Consider the following 22318-nt stretch of genomic DNA (forward strand, 5'->3'; position numbering starts at 1 on the left):
CCTTCCTTCCTTCCTTCCTTTCTTTCTTTCTTTCTTTCTTTCTTTCTTTCTTTCTTATTTTGAGACAGGGTCTCCCTGTGTAAGATCCACCTGCCTCTGCCTTGTGAGTGAGTGTTGGGATTAAAGGTGTTCACTACGACACCCAGCTCTATTTTCCAAGATGGGGTCTCACTAGACATCCCTGCACCAGCTTCCTGAGTGCTGGAATGACAGGCATGTGCCACCACACCGTCTGTCCAACTGGGGATGGCTTCATGCATGTCTCTACCAGCCGAGCCACATCCTCAGCCTCCCTTTTCTCTTTATAAACTGGTTATGTCTGGTATTTTGTTATAGTAACAGTAAGCAGAGAGAGGTGGGATCCCAAGTGGCTTGGTGTCCTTGAAGTCCTGTCTCCTGTCCCTTGACTGCCCCGCCCACCTGTTCCGCCTTCAGGGTGAGCTCAATAAAAATCTGTTGTAACTTCTCATTGACGAAGTTGATACAGAACTGCTCAAAGCCATTTTTCTGCAGAGGAAAGAAAAGGGCCTTTCTGTCAGTGGACTATGTGGATGCAGGATGAGCCCAGGATTAGAGGTAGAGTAGGGCTGGGCTGAAGATGGGAGGGGGAGGTCCCGGGCCAACCTGGAAGATCTCAAAGCCGTAGATGTCAAGGACACCGATGCTGTACTCTTCCTGAGGCTTCTGCATAGCACGGTTGATGGCCTGTGGATGGGTGAAGACAGGGCCAGCGGGCATCACCCTCTGGTTAGGTTTTGAAAACTGCTTGTTTCTAGTGTGTGTGTGTTGTGTGCATTTGTACACATATGTATGTGGGTACTCAGTTCCCTTCATCATGGTCTGTGTTATTCCTTCGAGACAGGGTCTTTCACTAATACTGGAGTGAGGCCGACAGTCAGCAATCCCAGCAATCCTCCTGTCCCTACTCCCTTATAGTACTGGGGTTGTGGTTGGATGAACCCATACCTGGCTTGTTATATGAGTGCTGGAATCTGAACCCAATTTGACATAAATAGTTTTTGTGTGCGTGTGTATGTGTGTGTGCATGCTAGGGCATGTGTGTAGAGGTCAGAGGACAGCTTCAGGTGTCCATTATCTACTTCTATCGTGTGTGTGTGTGTGTGCATGCTAGGGCATGTGTGTAGAGGTCAGAGGACAGCTTCAGGTGTCTATTATCTACTTCTATCATGTGGGTTGTGGGCTAGAACTCATTGTTAGGCTTGGCAGCAAATGCCTTTACCTAGCCATCTTGTCGATCCCCTTGATGTGTCTCTAGCTAAGCTTGGGACTCTGTCCCCTTCTTGACAGATTTTCTCTAGTGTTTAACTCCCACCTGAAAACCCAAGTCAAACATTCCTACCGTACCTCAATTTTCTCATCTCTAAAATGGATCAATAGCTGCACATGGTGGCTAGAGCCTGTAATCCTAGCACTCAGGAAGCTGAGGTAGGAGGACTTGTGAGCGCCAGGCCAACCTGAGCATGAGTTCCAGGACAGGCTGGGGTACAGAGCAGGAGCTTGCCTTAAAATTAAATATCTGAAGGACTGGGAAGATGACTTGGTGGCTCTGTTTCCTGCTCTCTTCTAGAGGACACAAGTTCCATACCCAACACCCACAACCACATGACATGACAGTTCCAGAGAATCTGATGTACCACGTGGGCACCTGCACATATGTCATGCATTCACTCCGGTCCAGCCTGGATTACTGGAGACCCTGTCTCAGACATACATACATATATACAGACAGACAGACAGACACACACACACACACTTGTAATAGCAGTAGGGCACTTTGATTGTATACTTTAATCCCTAGATTCCATCTCCACTACCATAAAATTAATTAATTAAAAGGCATTGTAGTTTGATGATCTGTAATTGGAAATATTCAGAGCAAGAAGTGTTTTGCATTTCAGTTCTGAGAAAATGCAATATTTGGAGCATGAGGTCAAATTTTGTTGTTTGTTTGTTTGAGATAAGGTCACTCTATGTTGCCCTGGCAGTCTGCGTCTGCCTCCTGTGTGGTGGTGTTAAAGGTATGTTCCATCATGCCCAGCAAGACCCAAGTTTAAACATGAAATTCACTTACACTTCATGTATACTTTATACACTAATTTTAGTGCACATTTTTTGTTTTAAAGATTTATTTATTTAAGAAAAGATTTATTTTTATGTTATGTGTATGAGTGTTTTGCCTACATGAATGAATGGCTGTGCACAATGTACATGCAGTTCAAGAAGAGGCCAGAAGAGGGCGAATGATCCCCTGGAGCTGGAGTTACAGGTGACTGTGAACCGTCACGTGGACGCTGCTTATTGAACCTGGTTTCTACAAGAGCAGTTCCCCCACTCCTCTCTCTCTCTCTCTCTCTCTCTCTCTCTCTCTCTCTCTGTTTTTCGAGACAGGGTTTCACTGTGTAGCTCTGGCTATCCTAGAACTTGCTCTCTAGACCAGGTTGTCCTTGAATTCACAGAGAGCCACCCGCCTCTTCCTCCTGGGTGCTGAGATGAAAGGCGTGCGCCACCACCGCCCGGCTCAGTTCTCTCTCTTAACTGCTGTGCCCTACAGCTGGGTTTTAGCTGAGAGCCACGCATGGGATCTGAGACAGAATTTTCCACTTGTAGTTTTACGTTGGTGTTCAAAAGATTGGAATTTTGAAGTATTTTTGCACTTGGGATTTTCAAACTAGGGATGTTCAACCTATACTTTATAGGAACTTTACCCCCTCCTTTCTCGTGTGTGTATGTGCTCATGCATGCGCACATGTGTACATTTGTCATGTTGGAGAGAGAACTCAGGACCTCATGAATTTTATCACTGAACAACACTTTGCAACCAGATGGAATTAAAAAAATGTTCATTTAAAAAGTTGCTTTACATACTTAATATACTGGGGAGGAGGCTTGGCATATCATTTTGTATGTGAGTTTGTGTTTGTGCATAGGCGTGTGTGTATGTGTTCAGGTGTGCATATATGTACACACACATATAATTTGTGTGCACGTGGAGGCCAGAGAACAGGGAGCCTTTCATTTGATGCAGGCTCTCCTTGAAGTCTGGAACTCTCTAATAGACGGGGCTGGCCAGCAGGGATCTGCCTCCTTCTGCCTCCCAGCTCTAAGATTATACATGCACCATGTCTGGCTTAACAGTTTTTGAAATTACATTTTATTTATTAGAGGGAGAGGGAGAGAAAGAGAGAGAGGCACGTAGCCTTGGTGAGACGCTCTTGTATCCACTGGGTCATCTCATCAGCTTCATGCCTGGCTTTTTTTTTTTTTAATATAAAAGTGCTGGGCTGGGGGCTGGAGAGATGGCTCAGTGGTTAAGAGCACTGCCTGCTCTTCCAAAGGTCCTGAGTTCAAATCCCAGCAACTACATGGTGGCTCACAACCATCTGTAACGAGGTCTTGTGCCCTCTTCTGGCCTGCAGGCATACACACAAACAGAATATTGTATACGTAATAAATAAAGAATTTTTTTTTTTAAAGTGCTGGGTTGACAAGATGGCTCAGTAGGAAAAGATGTTTACTGACGGCCGGATGATGTGAGTTTGATCTCGGGAACCCATATGAGGGAAGGAGAGCACCAGGTCCCTCATGTTAGCCTCTAACACCCACACACGTGTTGCCCCATGAACACACGCGCATGCACACAAAGTAAAGAAATAAATGTGATACATTTGAATGTGGGTCTGGAGACAGAGCTCATGTCCTGCTTGCAAAGCAAGGACTTCGTCAACAGAGGTCTCTCCACAGCTCCTGCCTTTAATCCCAGCATTCGGGAGACAGAAGCGCTAATATCTGTGAGTGTGAGGCCAGCCTAGTCTCCATAGAGAGTTCCAGGCTCTGTGCTACATAATGAGATCCTGTCTCAAAATATACATATATACATACATACCATAGGGTCATTCTGTGCAGCCCAAACTGGCCTTGAACGTTTCCTGCCTCAGGCTCCTGAGTGCTGAGATTACGGGTGTGCGGCACCATGTCTGGCCCCAATAGCTGTTACACGTTTGTTAGTACTGTGATTATCGCTGGCTCTGACATACGACGCTCCCCTCCACTCACCTCACCCAGCTCCATACCTGTCCCTTTGTCTCCTTGACAACCGTATTAGCTCTCAAACACACCCAGCCTTCTCTATCACCATCACTGCGATGGGGCCTGGAGGGCTTCAACAGTCCCTCCATTGGCAGGTTGTTCAAGCGGAAAGCAGCACCCACCCCCTTATGAACTGGTGAGACGGGCAAGTCAAGCCTGCCGTTCCATTTGTCTGTCCAAACGCCGTGGGCTTGTGAGGCACCAGGCACCCAGCAGGCTTTCTAGCGCTGGTCCCACTCACCTCCACCAGGAAGTCGAAGAGGCGGGCATAGAGCCCCTTGGCCAGTGCATCGCGAGTGTAGGCTGCCTGTTCCACATTGAGGGTCACATCAATGGACTCACTGCGTCCACCCCATTTGCTGTCCATCTTCCGACTGGTCAGCTTCTCCTGCAGTCGCCCGCTGTCTATGCCCAGCAGGTAGGCGGGGAAGGCCAAGACTGCCAGACCAAAGCGAAAGGAAGCGGCTGGTCAGGCTCTCAGGACGTAGGAGCTTCCCCAGTGGCACCAACATGGCTCTCTTGGGGTCGGAAGTGGGACGCAGCAGGCCTAATGCATGCGCCTCACACCCAGCTCTCGACAGCGCCCACACTCACGGTCTGCGCTCTCCACACGGGCGTAGTTCCCTTCTTCGCAGAAGCTGATGTTCCCCAGGTGCAGGATCCCTGCCACGAGCTGCAGGACCAGCTGCTGCACGCTAGCTGGAATCCCAATGACGTGCATGGCGTTCTGTGGGCACAACGTTCTGTGGGCAGCTTATGCCACCAAGTTTGGTTTTCACCCTGACCACAGAATTAGATTTCTGGGTTCACAGCATCCTGACTGCAGAATTAGACTCTTGGGCTCACGACATGAACTTAGGGAGACCAGACTTTGGGATACCTGATTTTGCTTTGTGTGTGTGCTCTGCATGTGTGTTCATGCATGTGTGAAGGCCAGAGGTCAGCCTTGGGGGTCATTTCTCAGGTACCATATGCCTTGTTTTTCTCGACAAATAGGTGAGGCTGCATTTCCCCAACCACCTGATTTGCCTTGTGTGTGTGTGTGTGTGTGTGTGTGTGGTGTACACATATGTATGTGTTTGTGCATGTGTGCATGTTATGGCTGTACATGTATGTGTAAATGCAGGTACATCTGAAGGCTGGAGGTTTACATTGGGTGTATTCCTCTATTGTTCTCCAAGTTTAAAAAGAGAGAGAGAGAGAGAGAGAGAGAGAGAGTGTGTGTGTGTGTGTGTGTGTGTGTGTGTGTGTGTGAATTCATGTGTGTGCCACAGCATGTCTGCAGATCAGAAGGCAATCTGCGGCTGTCTGTTCTTTTTTTCCCACTCAGTTTGAGACAGACTCTCATTGCTGCTGCACAAGCTAGGCTAGCTGGTTTACTCTCCTATCTCACATTCTCTCTCACCCTTCCATTCTCCACAGAATCACTGGGGTTACGCACTCTTGAAATCCAACCTCGGCTCATCGGACTCGCCTTCCAAGTGCTCTCACCTTCTGAACCTTCTTCCCAGCACTTCACCTTATTTTAGAGACAGTTTCTTACTAGTCCTGAAGCTCACTGATTTGACCAGACCAGATGGCCAGTGAACCTTGGGGATCTGCCTGTCTGCAGCCCCAGTGCTGGGATATAAGCATGTGCTGCCATACCCACCTTTTTAGTGTGGGTTCTGGGGCTTGAACTCAGGTCCTTACGCTTGTACGGCGAGCACCTTACCCACTGAGCCAACTCCTTAGCTCCATGATCTCCCCTTTTTATCCAGTTGCTGTGTAACCTTGGGTAAGTGTCTGCATCTGTGTGAGAGGTTCTCAGGGTCAGTCAGAGCGGTGGTTGGTGCTCACCAGGGTCTCACTGAAGTCGCTCCGGTCGTCAGTGCCTTCCACCTTGTAGGTGTCTGATTGGTTTAGGTAGTAATAGTAGTCTGGTGTCATGAGTCCTAGGTTCTGCTGCTGCTCCTGGGAGGCCCCTTCCAGAAGCTGGAGGATGTTGGAAGGTCATGCATCTCCACCTGGCCTGGTGCAGCCATTTCCCCACCCTCCCACACACTGCCCTCCCCTCGTTGCTTTCCTCCGTCCCTGGGATCCAGACGGGCCTCCCTCTGTCTCCAGCCCCACAGCCCACTCCCTGCACCTGGTAGTAGATGTGAAAATTCCTCTCATTCTCATTCTGCATGACCACGCGAGACTTCTCCAGCAGGAAGTTGGAGATCTTGCCTCCATCCGGTTCCCCGCCTCGGCTGAACTGGATCTCAAAGTACTTGCCCTGAATCCCAGAGAACCATATTAGCCCATCCCAGAGTCTCTGGACAGGGCAAGAATTACCATCTCATAAGCCTGGCCTTTCTCCGCTTCCTCTTGTGACCTGAACTTGCCTTACTCTTGTCTCCACTCACTTATTTTAAATTGTCCGTGTGTGTGCATGTGTGTGTGTGTGTGTGTGTGCACGTGTGTGTGATATGCCATGGTGGACACATCTGAGGACCATTTGTGGGAGTTGGTTCTTTACCATGTAGGTCCCCAGGCTTGGTGGCAGTGTCTGCTGAGCCATTCTGCTGAGCACTCCTCACTTCTGACTAAGCTGCCAGTGTCTTTCCTCTAGGCTGCTCAGACTGTGGGGCCAGGCATCCTAACCCATACATCTCCCTGGTGCCCTAAACCCCTACTGGTTGCTCTCAGCTCTGTGCTCACCTCAAGCCCCCCGCCACTACCACATTTCAGAGGTTTCTGTGCCTCTTTTGTGTGTGAATACACGGGTGCGCGCATGATTGTGTAGGTGAAGGCCGGAGGTTAACATGGGTATCTCTCTTGACTGCTGCCATCTTATACACCAAGGAAAGGGCTCCTAGGCCCGGAGCTTGCTGATCTGACTAGTTTCCGCTAACCATTTTGCTTCAGACATCTCCTGCCTCCACTTCTCGTGTGCTGGGGATCTGAACTCCGGTCCTTACACTCCTAAACACCGTTACTCCAGCCCTTCTACTTCATTTCTTGAGACAAGGCCTCTCATCGAATCTAGAGCTCACGAGCTCACTGATTTGGCTAGACCGGATGGTCATTATCCTTCTGGGTCCTCCTGCCTGTTTCCTAGTGTGGGGATTACAGGTGCGTGCTCGCATATTTAGCTTTTTTTTTTTTTTTTTTTTCGAGACAGGGTTTCCCTGTAGCTTTGCAGCCTGTCCTGGAACTAGCTCTTGTAGACCAGGCTGGCCTCGAACTCACAGAGATCCGCCTGTCTCTGCCTCCCGAGTGCTGGGATTAAAGGCGTGTGCCACTACCACCCAGAGCATATTTAGTGTTTACATGGGTTCTGGGGATTGAGCTCAGATCTTTCTTGGGTGACTCCACATTCAGGGAGAGACCTTGTCTCAAAAAATAAGACAGACAGAGTACTGTGGCTATAGTTCAGGAATTAAGAGCACTGATTCTCTTTCAGAGGATCTGGGTTAATTTTTTTTTAATTTTATGGATAATTTTTTTGAAATTATTTATTTTTATTTTATGTACATTGGTGTTTTGTCTGCAGGTATGCCTGTATGAGGCCATCAATTCCCCCGGAACAGAAGTTAGAGACAGTTGTGAGCTTCCATGTGGGTCCTGGGAATTGAACTCGGGTCCTCAGCAGCCAGTGCTCTTAACTGCCGAACCCTGAGGACTTGGGTTCTATGCCCAGAACCCACATGTCTGCTCACAACTGTCTGTTACTCCAATTCCAGGGATTTCAGTGCCTTCTTCTGGCTTACAAGAGCACCGTACATTCACACAGTGCACAGACATACATTCAAAACATTCATCTATACAAAATAAATATTAACAAAAAAGTAGGTGAAGGAGACACCTACCGTCAACCTCTGGCATTCACACGCATGTGCATAAATTTGCATGTGCACATACCCATGTATACCTAAGCATGCATGCACCCCACACAGAAAGAAGCATGGGGCCTAGGGAGATGGTTCAGTGAGTAAAGTACTTGCCACACAAGTGTGTGTGTGCATGTTTGTGCACATGTATGTGTGTACGTGGGTGTGTGTATTGTTTGATACACAGTGTGACTGTGTATCTAGAGAGAACGAGAGCTCAAGCGAGGTTATAGTGACTCACAAAGCGGCTGGAATTGTTGTTGCGCACCGTCTTGGCATTGCCGAAGGCCTCAAGCAGTGGGTTTGACTGTAGGATTATGTCTTTGACGTGCTAGGGTAGAGCCAGGTAGAACGAGATCAGTCTGGGTCAGATGGGTATAGCTGAGGGAGACCTGATGTGTCCTTCTGTTCTTGTCTTACCTGGACCTTCTCACCCCCGCCAGACACCTTGGAGATGTAACCCATGATGTACTTAGCAGCCACTGTCTTCCCAGCTCCGCTCTCCCCACTGGAGGTGGTGGGAGGAAGGAAGAGTTAGTGGGCAGGGATAGTGGGAAGAACCTTTTCTAATGCCTAGTCATTCATTAATTTATGCACGATTTCATTCTTTTACTGAGCACCCACAGTGTATCAGACCCTACTCTAGGTTCCAGAAATTCACAGAAATTCAACAGTGAACAAGAAAGATTAAAAAAAAAAAATCCCTGCCCCAGGGGCTGGAAAGATGGCTTAGTGACTAAACAGCACTTATTGCTCTTGCAGATGGCATGGCTTTGCTTCTCAGCACCTACACAGTGGCGATAACCACTGCTGTAACTCCAGTTCCAAGCGATTCAGCAGCCTCTTTGAGCCTGTGGGAGCAACAGGCATGACATGGTGCATAGATATGCATGCACGCACAACATAAAAATAGTAAATTTTAAAATAAAAAATACTTTTCCCCCAAAAAGGAGGGGCTGGTGAGATGGCTCAGTGCGTAGAGGCACTTGCTGCCACTGAGTTTCATGGAAGACACCTGACTCCTGAGAGTCGTCCTCTGATCTTCACACTTGCCTTGTGGCACGCGGCAACCCCAGCAAATATAAATAAATAAGTAGATATAATGTAAAAATTCCTTGGGCTGGGGAGATGGCTCAGGTCCCGTTGTCATGTCTGAAGACCTGAGTTCAATCCCTCAGACGGTGAAAGGAGAGAATTGGCTCTGGGAAGTTGTCTTCTGACTTCTACATGCATACTTTGATATGCATGGACCCGCACACATACACACAAAATAAGGAATACAATTTAAAAATTCATGCCCCCGCATTTCTTTATGTGTATATGTTATGAGCATGGTATATATGTTTGTGGTATATGTGCATGTGCTTGCGTATTCACGTGCCCACACGCACAGACTGGATGGAGGACATCTGGTATGCTGCCCCACCATTCTCTGCCTTATTACCCAGAGAAAGGGTTTCTCACTGAATCTGGAGCTAGGCTTGTGACCTGGAAATCCCAGCAACCTGTCTGTTTCAATCTCTCCCAATGCTGGAGTTACAGGTGTGTGTCCATGCCTGGATTTTTATGTAAGTTCTGGGAATTTGACCTCAGGGGTCTCATCCTTGAGTAGCAAACATTCTTACCTACTGAGCCATCTCCTCAGTCCTGGAGCTGATATTTAGGAGGAACCAATGGGCAATAATAAAATGAATAGATACGGGCAATAATAAAATGAATAGATACACTGTATCAGGAGCCAAGGGATATAAAGAAAGGAGGGCAGAGCAATAGGAATAAAGGTACATCACCACCGTGGCATGATTTATGAGTTCATGACAAACCACCCATGGTGGTGGGGTTTGAGGACATGCCTGGACAGAACGTTCCTCACCCTACTATACCTGATAATGACACACTGGTTCTCACAGTCGATCAGCATATTCCGGTACATGTTGTCGGTGAGGGCGTAGATGTGGGGGGGATTCTCATACTGGGCCTGGTGGGGGCGGTCAGGTGTCAGTCCAGAGCTGGATGCCTCAGAGGGTATGTGTGGGCACACTTCTACCCACTCAACCCTGGACTTACTGCACCCTGGTAGAGGTCGATTTCTCGGTCAGTGAAGTAGGGCATTTGCTTGAAGGGGTTTACGGAGATAAGCACGGAGCCGATATATGTCTTGAGAGGTAGTTAAGAACCATGCAGTGTCTTGTTTTGCCTTTTGAATATTTTTTTTTTTTTTTACTCCTTAGTCTATTCCAACAAGACTTTCCAGAACCATGTGCTTGGAGAGAGAGGGGAGATACTTGAATGTACCTTGAGTCTCTTGGGAAAAGAAGGCTGGATGCAGAAAGAGGGGAATTGGAGGTACAGCAGTTTAGCTGCTCCAAGGCAGAGGTGCAGCGCCAGTTACAGCGTCTCAAACCACAGCACCCATTTATTCGTTCTCCCCTCCACCCTGCGCTGCACTTCCATCTGCCCCCCCCCCCGCACTGCAGTCCCTCTGGCAGCCTTCCCTGGCCCCCCACACCGTCCTAACGTCCATTGCCCACATCCTCCGCGCCCCTGCACTGCTCAGGATACGAAGATGTAGTCATCCATGAAGCGCTTGCGGAGGTTGTTCACGATGGCGTCTTCCGTGATCTGGGGCAGCAGTACCATGTCGTCCACTCCGCTCTGCTTCACGTTGTGACTCTGCCAGTGGAAGCGCTCCTTGCTGCCCTGTGGATGGGGGTGGGAGAACGGAGGGTGAGCCCTTTCAGGGGTGCACGGTCGGGGTAGCTGGCTTACCTCCAACACAGCTTGGAATCGCCCTTCCTCAGATACCCTGCAATAGCTAGGTTTTTGGTTGTGGTTTATTTGTTTTTGTTTTTGAGATAGCGTTTCTCTGTGTAGTCATTGCTGCCCTGGAACTCGCTCTGTAGACTAGGCTGGTCTTGAATTTACAGAGATCAGCCTGAATGGCTAGTTTTAATTGTCAGCTTGACACAATTTAGAATCACCTGTTAAGAGTCTCAGTGAGGGGGCTGGAGAGATGGCTCAGAGGTTAAGAGCACTGGCTGCTCTTCCAGAGGTCCTGAGTTCAATTCACAACCATCTATAATGGGATCTGGTGCCCTCTTCTGGCAGAACACTGTATATTTAATCAATAAATAAAATCTTAATAAAAAAAGAGTTTAGTTTTAATTGTCTAGGTCAGTCTAGGTCAGTTTGGCCCGTGGCATGTCTGAGGGAGGTTGTCCTGATTACATTAATGAAAGTGGTAAGACCTGTTTGCAACCCAGCCCCTTCACTGGGGGATTCTAGGCTCATATTATACCAATCCTTGCAGAGGGAGGATTGGATCCAAGTAATCTCTCTCTCTCTCTCTCTCTCTCTCTCTCTCTCTCTCTCACCTCTCTCTCTCTCTCACACACACACTATGCAGCCCTGGCTAGCCCAGAACTCACTGTATAAACTGGTTAGCCTCTAACGCATCGAGATTGCCTCTGCTTCTACCTCCTGAGTGCTGGGATTAAAGGTGTGAGCCACCATGTTGGGTTCTCCATGCTCTTGACCGAGGATGTGGTCAAACTAGTTGCTTCAGGTCTCTGCCTTGACTTCCCCATGATGGGCTGTAGCCTGGAACTGTGAGCCAACGAAAGTCTTTGTCCATTAAAGTAATTTTTTTGTTAGGATATTTGACTACACACACACACACACACACACACACACACACAAATAAAATAAAATAAAAGATGACAACCCCGTTTCTTCCTCACCTCTTAGGAACACCCAGGAGGTAGATACGGCCACTGCAGGCTCCCTGTCCAAAGCAACATGCATTCCTGGGTCTTCTCTTTGGTCCCTCTTTCCACCCATGCCCTCATGTTTACCTTCCTGCCACAGAGAACGGAGACATCTCCTTGCCATGCCTTCCCACCATGAACTCCCTTGAAGCTGTACGCCAAAATCAACCCCTCCTCATTTCCATTGTTTCTAGAAGGAGGGTATGTATGTCACAGTGCTGTGAAGGTAGCTCACACACGCGACAGATTTGGTCCCACGTCTCTGTGTTAGAGAACCTGTCTGTGGCTTCCCATCACTCTCCTATTCCTCAAGGCTATAGATAATTGGTTTACTTTGAGACAGACTCTTGTAGATCACACTGGCCTTGAACTCACTATGTAGCATGGCCCTTCTGCCTCTCTCTGCTCTTGACTGTGGATATGATGTGACTCCCTGGGTTTTTGATTGATAGGTGTGTGCTGTTGGGAGCGTAGCATGAAAGTCCTTGTGCCCACAGATCTCCAGGGAGACCAGGAATGCTAAGTACATATGATTGTCTTTCCAGTGGGAAAAACAAAAGACCCGTTCTTCCATCCAGAGAGCTGGGAATTAGAAGTGATTATTAGCCTGGTGATCTGTGTTGGGCCAGGCCTCATCAAGCTCCTACAACCAGGACCAGAGGTGCCTAGAAATCTGAATGACCTTTATAGCCAGGGGCTCCCCCAAGCTCCCACAACCAGGAACAGAAGTGGCTAATGGTCCAAATGACCTCTGTGCTATCTGTCTGACCAAGACCAGGCCAGAGCCTTCTCTAGGCCCTTAGGCTAACACAAGTAGCCTGTCTCCAGACCCCATCCTCTTGGAAGAAATGACATGTACCTGGGTCAAGTTTCACTGTAATTACGCTTCCTTGTGCAACAGGGATTGCATTACACCAGGAAACTTTTTCCCCCAAATTGTACTGTTTTTTAAATATGATGATGATGAACTGCCTGTCATAGACTCTTCAGAAGTCTTGATCCAGGCTGATGAAGTCAATTTGAATCGAGTTTTCACACTCGTCTCTCCGAGGTTTGCTTCTTTGCCAGACACATGCAGAGACCCCACCAGTGTGTCACCAAGCACAGTTTACAAAGTGCTGGAGAGTAAACCCAGCAATCTGGGCATGTAGGCAAGAACTCTTGTAGGTGAGTCACATCCTCAGCTCCCAGCGGGATCTTGCTGAAGAATGGTACAGGCCAGGCATGGTGGCATGCTGTTAATCCCAGTTCTTAGGAGCGGAAGTTGGGAGAACTTCCATGAGTTTCAGGTCAGCTGGGATATGTATCTAGACCCTGTTTCTAAAATAGGCTGTCAGTATTGCTCAGTGGGTAAAGGCGCTTGCTACTAGCATGATGACCTGAATTCAAGCCCTGGGACCCACGTGGTGGAAATAGAGGACCAGCTCCTGGTTCTCTGGCCTCCACACGTGAGTTACCGCATGTGCAAACTCTCTCTCTCAATCAATCAATTAATCAATCGGTATAATTAAAAAAATTAAATATATATGTAATATATATATATACAGTATATATTTTGTAATATGTACATGTAGTACAGATTATGAGCTACAGCCATGAACAATGCTCTCAAGTTCACAGCCTGAGCAATGAGGGATGAATCCTTTGCTTTGATGTTCAGCCCTATGGGTGTGGTCCTGGCTACACTCACACTATCCATTCATCTACGCCCTCTTCCCTTCTCTCCTTCATTCAAATGAACCCTCACACCTGTAGACCAGGCTCGCAGGACCCTCACATCTTCCTGCCTCTACCTCAAGTGTTGAGATAACAGCAGTGCACAACCACATGTGGTGTATGCAGTGCTGGGGAGCTCCAGGGCTGGAGTCACGGCTCAGCAGTCAAGAGCGTTTGCTGCTCTTGCAGAGAACCTGACTTCAGATCCTAGAACCCACATGGTGGTCTCTAACTGTCAGTAACTCCAAACTCCCAAGCTCGGAGGGTCCAGTGACCTCTTCTGGTTTTCCCACAGTGCACAGACATACATGATGGCAAGACATGTGTACACCTTTAAAATTAAAATAATAATTCAAAAAGTAAAAGGAGCGGATGTAACATTAGAATCCAGCTGCTCCGTAAGCCGCATGCCTTTCCAGCAGCCTTCCGCTGCCACAGATGCCAGCAGGCACCCTCCTGAGACACTTGAGCCCTTAGCTAGCAGAACACCAGGTGCTAGGACTTCTCACCCGAGGAAATGAGTTTACATCAGAGAGCCCAGTTACACACGTTCTCCTCCCCTTTCCCTGCCTCCTGGCTGAGAATCAGAGAACCTGGCTGGAGGCTTGCGCTGTGAAACTTCCTCTATCCTCAGAAGCGGATGACTGAGACTCCCACTTGTGCCACGGGACCTTAATTTTCTCTCTTTAGAGACCTTACCATGTTGTCCATCTCTGGTACTGGGGCCTGAGCTCTTCACAGAGATCCACCTGCCTCCTTCCCTCCCAGGTGCTGGGATTAAAGGTGTGTGCCACCACTGCCCGGCATTTGTTTTGTTTTGGTTTTTTTTTGAGACAGGGTTTCTCTATGTAACAGTTTTGACTGTCTTAGAATTCGCTCTGTAGGCCAGGCTGGCCTCGAACTCACAGAGATCCACCTGCCTCTGCGTCCTGAGCGCTGGGATTAAATGTTTGCACCGCTATCGTCTGACTACATTAAAAACTTTCAATAAACACTTTACTCCCCAACAATCTGTCTTAGTATCCCCCCTGAGCCTGCATTTGAGACCTTTTGTAGGTGGGCACATCTGGTGGCTTCACTGCATTTTGGGGCCACTAGTGAGAGCACTTTCATTAATTTCAGATAAAAACATGAGCAGGCCCATTTTTAGTATCCATAACTTTTCCTCTGCATTACAGAGGATTACATAATTCTCTTTCCTTCCTTCCATCCTTTCCTTCCCCCTTCTTACTTTCTTGCTGAAATTGGGATGAAACCCAGGGCCTCGCACATGCTAAGCAGGCTTTCTACCCCTGAGCTCCTCTCTGGGGGATCCTGGGTGGGCGTTCCACCCGTGTGCCATGGTTCCTACCCCTCGCCGGGGGAGTCTAGGTAGGAGGACACACCTCTGAGCCACATTACCCTTTACTAGACTAGAGGATTATAGTATCATCAGCCTTGCCCGTCAAGCCCTCCTTATTGGGTTTTATGTTCGTCTTACAAGCACAGGATCCTGAGTTCTTCCCTGGCACTGTAAAAAAAAGCGCCAGGTTTTATACAAGATCTCTACTTGAAGGAGACAGGGCAAGGGGAGCAGCGGCTGTTGGAATGCAGCAGGGTGCAGCTGTTAAAGGTGACGTGCCTGGAGAGGTTAAGACAGAGCTGCCAGAGAGGTCAGAGTTATCCAGGACAAGCGGTGGCCCAGGTGGGATGGGTTGGGAGCTGCAAGGAACTTTGGGCCATCTGAGCTACTGAAACTTGACTGCACTCTGAGAATGGCCCCAGGGAGGGCGTTGGCGAGATCCTGGAGTCACAGTGGAAGGCTGGTGAGGACCCACCATCACCCGTCTGCCTGAGAAGAGGAAGGACAGAGGCTGGGAAGAGAGGTCGGGTCACAGCAGTCAGTGCTTCCTGTTTGTAAGACGGGAACAGCAGAAGTGTTGGTGAGGACAGATCATGAAAATTAGGGGTGGAGTCATTCGTAGGCTTGGCATTCTCTGTGTTGACGGTTGGGGTGGGGAGGACAACGAGGGTATGGACGGGCAGGCTGGGTTCTGGCTCTGCAGAGTGCCAGGGCAGGGCTCTTGTGTGGTGACCGCAGCACCTAAGAAATGGTTAGCTTTCTGGCATTCACTTACTGCCCAGGGTAAGCTTCTTGTTTGGGTGCAGGGCCTGTCTCAGAAATCCCAAATGGACTGGAATTGTTACGTAGCCCAGGCTGGTCTTGAACTACTGACCGTTCTGCTTCAACATCCCGAGAGCCATTATTTTAACCAACTTTTCAGTGCCAGGAACAGAATCTCAAGCCCTACATGTAGTATGTGCTCTACATTAAGTTTCACTTTCAGTCCTTCCTAAGCTTCTTGTTTTGTTTCTTTTGCTCTAAATGTCTGTTTATTACATTGTATGTATATGTGAACGCCCTGCGTGGGTGTGCATGCGTGAAGGCTGCAGGACACCACTGTGGACTCGGGTCTCTCCAGACACTTTTGTGGAGCTCTTGGGGATTGAACTTGGGGAACTAGGGTTGTTCAGCAAGTGCCTTTACCCACTGAGTCATCTTGTTTGCCTTTATTTTTTTTTTAATTAAGGGGACCACCACACCCTTAATCCCATGCACTCTGCAGAGGCAGAGGCAGAGGCAGAGGCAGAGGCAGAGGCAGAGGCAGAGGCAGAGATCTCTGTTAGAGGCCAGCCTGGTCTACATAGTGAGTTCTAGGACATATAGAGAGATCTCGCTGCAAACATCTATCTATCTGTCTGCTGTCTGTCTGTCTTTCATCTATCTATCTATCTATCTATCTATCTATCTATCTATCTATCATCTATCTATCTATCTATCATCTATCTATCTATCTATCATCTATCTATCTATCTATCTATCTATCTATCTATCTATCTATCATCTATCTATCTATCATCTATCTATCTATCTATCATCTATCTATCTATCTATCTATCTATCTATCTATCTATCTATCTATCATCTATCTATCTATCTATCATCTATCTATCTATCTATTATCTATCTATCTATCTATCTATCATCTATCTATCTATCTATCTATCTATCTATCTATCATCTATCTATCTATCTATCATCTATCTATCTATCTATCATCTATCTATCTATCATCTATCTATCTATCATCTATCTATCTATCATCTATCTATCATCTATCTATCTATTATCTATCATCTATCTATCTATCTATCATCTATCTATCTATCTATCTATCTATCTATCTATCTATCTATCTAGGATCATATAGTCCAGACCAGCCTCACACCGGTTATGTAGCCAAAGATGACCTTGTGATTCTGATCTATCGCCTCTATCTCCCAAGTTGTGAGAGGACACATGTGCACCACTGTACCCACTAGTTGGGGTTTGTGAAGTGCACACGACTTCGGGCATATGAGGCAAGCCCTCTACCAGCTGACCTACATCCTCATGACTAAGTCACGACCTACATGACTAAGCTTAAAAAAATTACTGTATGTGTGTTTGTATGTATATATGTGTACACGAATGTGTGTACAAGTGTGTGTTTCTGAGGGGTTTGGGTGCTGCACCTGCATGCATGCAGAAATCCAGAAGTGGGTGTTAGTTGGATCTTTAGGACTTGGAGCTAGTAGACATTGGGGGATGTGGATGCTGGCCTCTGAACTTCTGTTCTCATGAGGGAGCATCACTGTTGTTCACTGCTGAGCCCTGGCTCCAGTTCTGTGATGGGGATTTTTAAGTGGGTTGCTTCATCTTTTCCTTTCAACACACAGAGGGTAGAAGGTATTATTAGCTCCATTCTTCAGAAGAGACGACTTGGGTGCCTCTAGGTTGGAGGCTGCAAGGCCAGCTGTGGTTGGCCCCGCTGGCCTTTCTAGCCAGGTTCCTCTTTCTGCTCTTTCCCTCTTCACACGGCTCACTGTCCTGCCTTCCTCCAGTATCCATGTCGCTCCAGTTGCCCTGAGCTCTGCTGTGTCATCAAACAATCCATGTATTCTTGCGTGTACTCCCGGCTTCTCATGAGGTGGAGGCGGGGGCTTGGGGGTGTTGCTCAGTTGGCACATCTCCAGCACAACATGAACTAGGTTCTAGAGTGTACACCTCGAACCCCATTATTCATGGGGTGGAGGCAGAAGGATCACGGGTTCAAGAATGCCCTCAGCTACATACTGAGTGGGATGCCAGCACGGACGACGTGAGGCCTTGCCAAGCTGGCTCTGAGGTCTGGTGGCGCTGAAGGGTGGCTCAGCAGTTAAGAGCTCTGACTGCTCTTGCAGAGGGACCTGGTTTGATTTCCAGCACCCACATGGTGGCCCACAACTCCCGCTTCCAGGAATCTGACACCCTTTTTTGGCCTCCTAGGGCACTGTGTGCACGTGGTACACAGACATTCATGTTGGCAAAGTACACATAAAATAAAAATAAATCTTAAAAGTAAAAAATAAATTAAAAAAACCCAAACCTTGCTAACCAATCAAATAAGTGAATGAATAAAGTACCCTGGAGGGAAAATTGTTCTTTGTGCCCCCTGGAGAACTCCTTCATCTCCCTGGTTCAAGTTGAAACTGTGTGTTCCTAAGTTCCTTCCTTGCGCTGTGGGTGGGGGGGAGTTACAGCAAATAGGTTTGTGGTCTCAGTTGACCACAAGCTAAATATGACCCAATCTGCTGTCTCTTGTGAAAGACACTGGGGGGCTGGAGATGGCGATGGTGAGAAGTGAAGGCAGATCCTTCCTCTAGCTCTTCAGCTCTGCCTGCATAGGAGGTGGGGTTATGGGGGAGGGAGCGGGGGTGGGGTGAGAGATGACAGGACAGCCTTCTTGGTGCTGTTGAGGGCGGGACTGTTTGTGGTCAAGGTGGTGTCTCTTTGTAGGGCTCTGGAAACCCTGCAGTGTAGTGAACACACTTCCTGATTTCTATCAGTGCTCAGAGTAGGTACAGGCCCAGCCTAGCTCCCCGCTCTTGAAGTTCATAGTGATGCTGCAAGATGATGAAGCTGGCCCCCCAAGGAGAGGCCATGTTAGAGGGTGCAAAGGCTAGGTGGATATATCACCCAAGGCTAAACTTGCAACTTGACCTCAAGGGCCTGTGGGTGTGAAACTCCAGGTCCCTAGCTTCTTTGAGTGGTAAGCCCAGGTTCAAATAGGACCAGAAGGATGCTCAGAGGCTATTTAACAGCAGTGAGGTCCTACGTGAGCTCTCATTTTCTAGGAAAAGAAAAGGGAAGCCATAGTCAAGGTGACTACTAGGAGAAGTGGCCTCTTAAAGGGGCCAAGCTGAAACCATCTTCCACTTTTTGTTTATCCAACAGCTTGCTAGGCTTCCCTGCCTTAGTTTCCTCATTTGAAAACCAAGAAAAGACAGCAGAGTTCCCAGGGCAGCCGCACAGAATCAACAAGGCAAAAGGCAAAGGTTGTCATGTAATACTGACACCCTCATCACCACTGTGGGGGGTAGCCCCAGCGGGTCCAAGGCAGGAGGGGGAGCTGCAAGATGGAGCTTGGGAATTCACCCCAGATGTGCTAGCTGTAACTGGTTAGGCTGGGTGCCTCACTTTGGTTATTAGACTATTGAAACAGTGGACCCAAAGAAACTGGAATTTCTCCTAGGAGCATCATGCAGGGAGAAGAGAAAGCTGAAAGCCAGGGCCAGTCAGCAGAGCCCGACTTGTTAGACAGCCTTACAACAGAGACACGGATGGGTCAGTGGTAGGTAGGACCACACTTTCACCAGGAACTACACAGACAGACATCACTCTGGCCTCTAGTTAAACCTAACTGGGGTTGGGTATGAGATATCAGTATTGGCTCAGGAGCCCCAAGGCCAAGTTCTTAGCACAGAGGACAGGGACAGAGGGCAGGGAATAAGAGACAAAGGCAGGAGATAGAGGATGAGGGAGAAGGGGAAGGGAACAAGGAAAAGGGGGCAAGGGGCACTTGTCCCAGAGAGCATCAAAGTGTTATCTCTGGATACAGAGGAGACAGATGTGGCCCATAGGAAAATGGTGGTTTATAACGGTAAAAGGGGAAACCCCATATTAGGATGAGGTTTGATTTTAATTGGGCATGTTAGTTAGGGAGCCAGAGGGGGCTTTTAACTGCTGGACTTTAATACTTTCACAGCACCTTGGTAGTCAGCCTCAGGAAGTGGCCAAATAAGGGAATAGACCTTAGCTAGCTTTAGGGATGTAAACTAACCATTTTTTTTTTTCAAGGCAGAGGGAATGGGGGGAAGGGTGAGGCCTCGCAGAGCCAGGCCTGATTGCTGAGCCCTCCAAGAGTCCCTTCAGGTGGTGTCATTGTTTGTCCTTATCTCCCTTCCCATCATGGCCTCGCTGAACGGATTTCCCTTTTCTGCTTGTCCCTCTTAATCTGGCTGTTTTAATTGGCTTCTGGAGGACTAGTGGCTGGACCTGGCCTGTCGGAGCCTGGGATGTGACCCCAAATCTGGTAGCAAAGCTCTCTTAGAATTGGGTGGTGGTGAGCGGGAACTTCAGCCTAGAGAGAAACAGAACAGCCACTTCCTTCCTCACCAGGGCCCTGTGAGCTGTGGAGATGTGAACCTGATGTTGCAGCTGTGCTGGATCCAGCTGTGGCCCTTGTGCCCCACCCTTGGCCCTCAGGGGTGACCCTAGAATCGTTGCCCTGTCTTTCTCCAGCCAGGTGGGTATTGGACCACACCCTACTGCACCTCTGAACTGCGCAAACAACATGTCTACCTCCCAAAACTCTGAGTGTCTCACTTTTTCTTCACAGACTAGGGTTGGGGACTGCGTTGGGTGGGACCAGTGAGTTTATTTCCTTTTGGCTTAGTTGGGGGCCAGCCAACAGGTAAGAACCTTTGTCTTTCTGGAGGCAGCTGGGGTCTATTGCACCTCCTCAAATTCTCCACCCAGAGGCTGGAGTTGAGGGAACTCAGGTCTCAGTCTTTTGCTCACTAGAGAGGAGCCTAGGGGATCCGACGCCCAAAGCAGATGCCTGCCTGTCCCCTCCTATCTTTCTTGTCCCACGTGGATAAGGCCTGACATATTTAATACAGTTTGTTTCCTTTGTGAGTCTGTTAGCTCGGTGTGCTTTTTTAAAAATTAAAATGACGTGTATTTGTGTATGTGCTGGGAGTGTGTGCTTGTGTGACACAGCACACCTGTGGCCAGAGAGCAACTTGAAGAAATGAGTCTCTGGGTGGAGCTCACGTCACCAGGCTGGCAGCGGGCACTTTACCCTCTGGGCAACATCAACAGCCCTGTTTTTTCTCTTTTTGAGATTGTGTTTCATTATCTGGGCTACTTTCAACCCCCTGATTCCCGGCTCCATCTCTCCAGCTCGGAAAATTACTGGTGCGCTATAACACTTAGTTATGGGTACTTAAAAAAATAAATAAAATCTTGTGCCATGGGTAGGGGGTTTGCCGCCAAGTCTTAGAGCCAGAGTCCAGTGCCCTGGATCTACACGATGAAGGGAGGGGACAAATTCTTTCAAGCTGCCCTCTGGCCTCCACGAGTGCACCATGGCTCACTCCCTCACAAGAAATAATATTATTTAAAAATTATTGTTGTTTTAGTTTATTTGTGACCGGGTCTCATATAGCTCAGACTGGCCTCAGAGTTGCTATATAACAGAGAATGATCTTGGATTTCTGAGCCTCTCGCTGAGATTTCTGAGCCTCCCAAGTGCTGGGATGAGAGATGTACACTACTATTCTGATTTATATAGTGTTGGGATGGAGCACAGGGTTTCATACACATAAAGCAAGCACCTCACCAACTGAACTACAACCCCAGCCCTACGGTTGTGGGTTTTGTTAGGTCTCTTTTTAAAATACCTCCTTTTTTGGCTCATTCCCCTGGCCAATGGCCTCTTTGTTCCTCCTGGTTTTTATGAAAGATTTATTTCATTTTTATTCACATGTCTGTATGTGTTTGTGCTATGTGTGTGCACATGTGTGTGGGTACCCATGGAGGCCAGCTGGATCCCCAGAACTGGAGTTACAGGCACCTGATGTATGTGCTGGGAACTGAACTCTGGTCCTCTGCAGGAGAGCACCGCTTAGCCACTGGCCCATCTCTCTAATTTCACCTTATGTCTTTTGTTTGTTTCTGTGGTGTTAGGCATGGATCCTAGCGCCCTGAACTTGCCAGGCAAGTGCTATGCCCCTGAGCCATACCTCCAGGGCAGTCTCCTTCACTTTGTGCCTCAACCTTCAGAGCAGCCACCTTTACCCTCATGTCACCATTGTTACGAAACAAAGATGCTCACCTCATACCACCCCTCAGACCCCACAAAGTCAAATAGAAACTGCTATAATCTTCCGAGTCAGCGCATCAAACAGAGACAACATTGCTCATGTATACCACCCCTGCCACCAACCAGGATCAACCAACCGCCACCCGTGATAACAAACAGGCGCAAGTGGAGATGTGTGCCCGCAGTCCCAGCGTCTTAGAGGATCATGAGATTGAGGCTAGGCTGAGCAAAAGTAAATAAATAAAAAAGTGTCCAGTGACAGCAACAAGCAGTCACAGAACAAAAACCATCATAAAAGCTCCAGAGGCCAGAAAGACAGCTGAGAGGGTAAAGGTGCTTGCTGCCGAATCTGGTCACCAGAGTTCAGTGTCCAGTGCCCAGTGGTGGAAGGGGAGATTCCACCCCTGCAAGTTGTTCTCTGACCTTTACATATGCCCCATCTGAGATAAATCAACGTGAGAACAAACTCACGCCGAGGGGCTGGGGAACTGGCTGGGTAAGAGAGCTTGCTGTCCAAGCATGGGGACCTGAGTTTGAATTCGCAGCGTCCAGCCATGGGCACAAACTCACCTAGAACCCCCGTGCTATGGCGGTAGAGACAAAGGCATCTGTTGGTTTTACTATCTGCCAGCCTAACTCCAGA

General features: G+C 48.3%; 1 protein-coding gene across 1 annotated transcript in view; it reads right to left on the reverse strand.

Annotated features, from left to right (window-relative positions):
* The window catches only part of Myo1f (myosin IF), a 47602-nt gene that overhangs the window by 21827 nt on the left and 3457 nt on the right, over positions 1-22318 (reverse strand). The window contains exons 2-12 of the mRNA XM_048430100.3: positions 10527-10664; positions 10032-10121; positions 9848-9942; positions 8385-8472; positions 8206-8295; positions 6236-6367; positions 5947-6081; positions 4702-4834; positions 4349-4545; positions 625-705; positions 421-507 (exon numbers count right to left, since the gene is read on the reverse strand). Coding sequence (XP_048286057.3) covers positions 421-507; positions 625-705; positions 4349-4545; positions 4702-4834; positions 5947-6081; positions 6236-6367; positions 8206-8295; positions 8385-8472; positions 9848-9942; positions 10032-10121; positions 10527-10664 — 1266 coding nt within the window. The remainder of the gene's footprint in view (positions 1-420; positions 508-624; positions 706-4348; positions 4546-4701; positions 4835-5946; positions 6082-6235; positions 6368-8205; positions 8296-8384; positions 8473-9847; positions 9943-10031; positions 10122-10526; positions 10665-22318) is intronic.

This window comes from Myodes glareolus, chromosome 8 (assembly GCF_982192425.1).
Source record: "Myodes glareolus chromosome 8, mMyoGla1.1, whole genome shotgun sequence".
NCBI classification, from domain to species: domain Eukaryota; kingdom Metazoa; phylum Chordata; class Mammalia; order Rodentia; family Cricetidae; genus Myodes; species Myodes glareolus.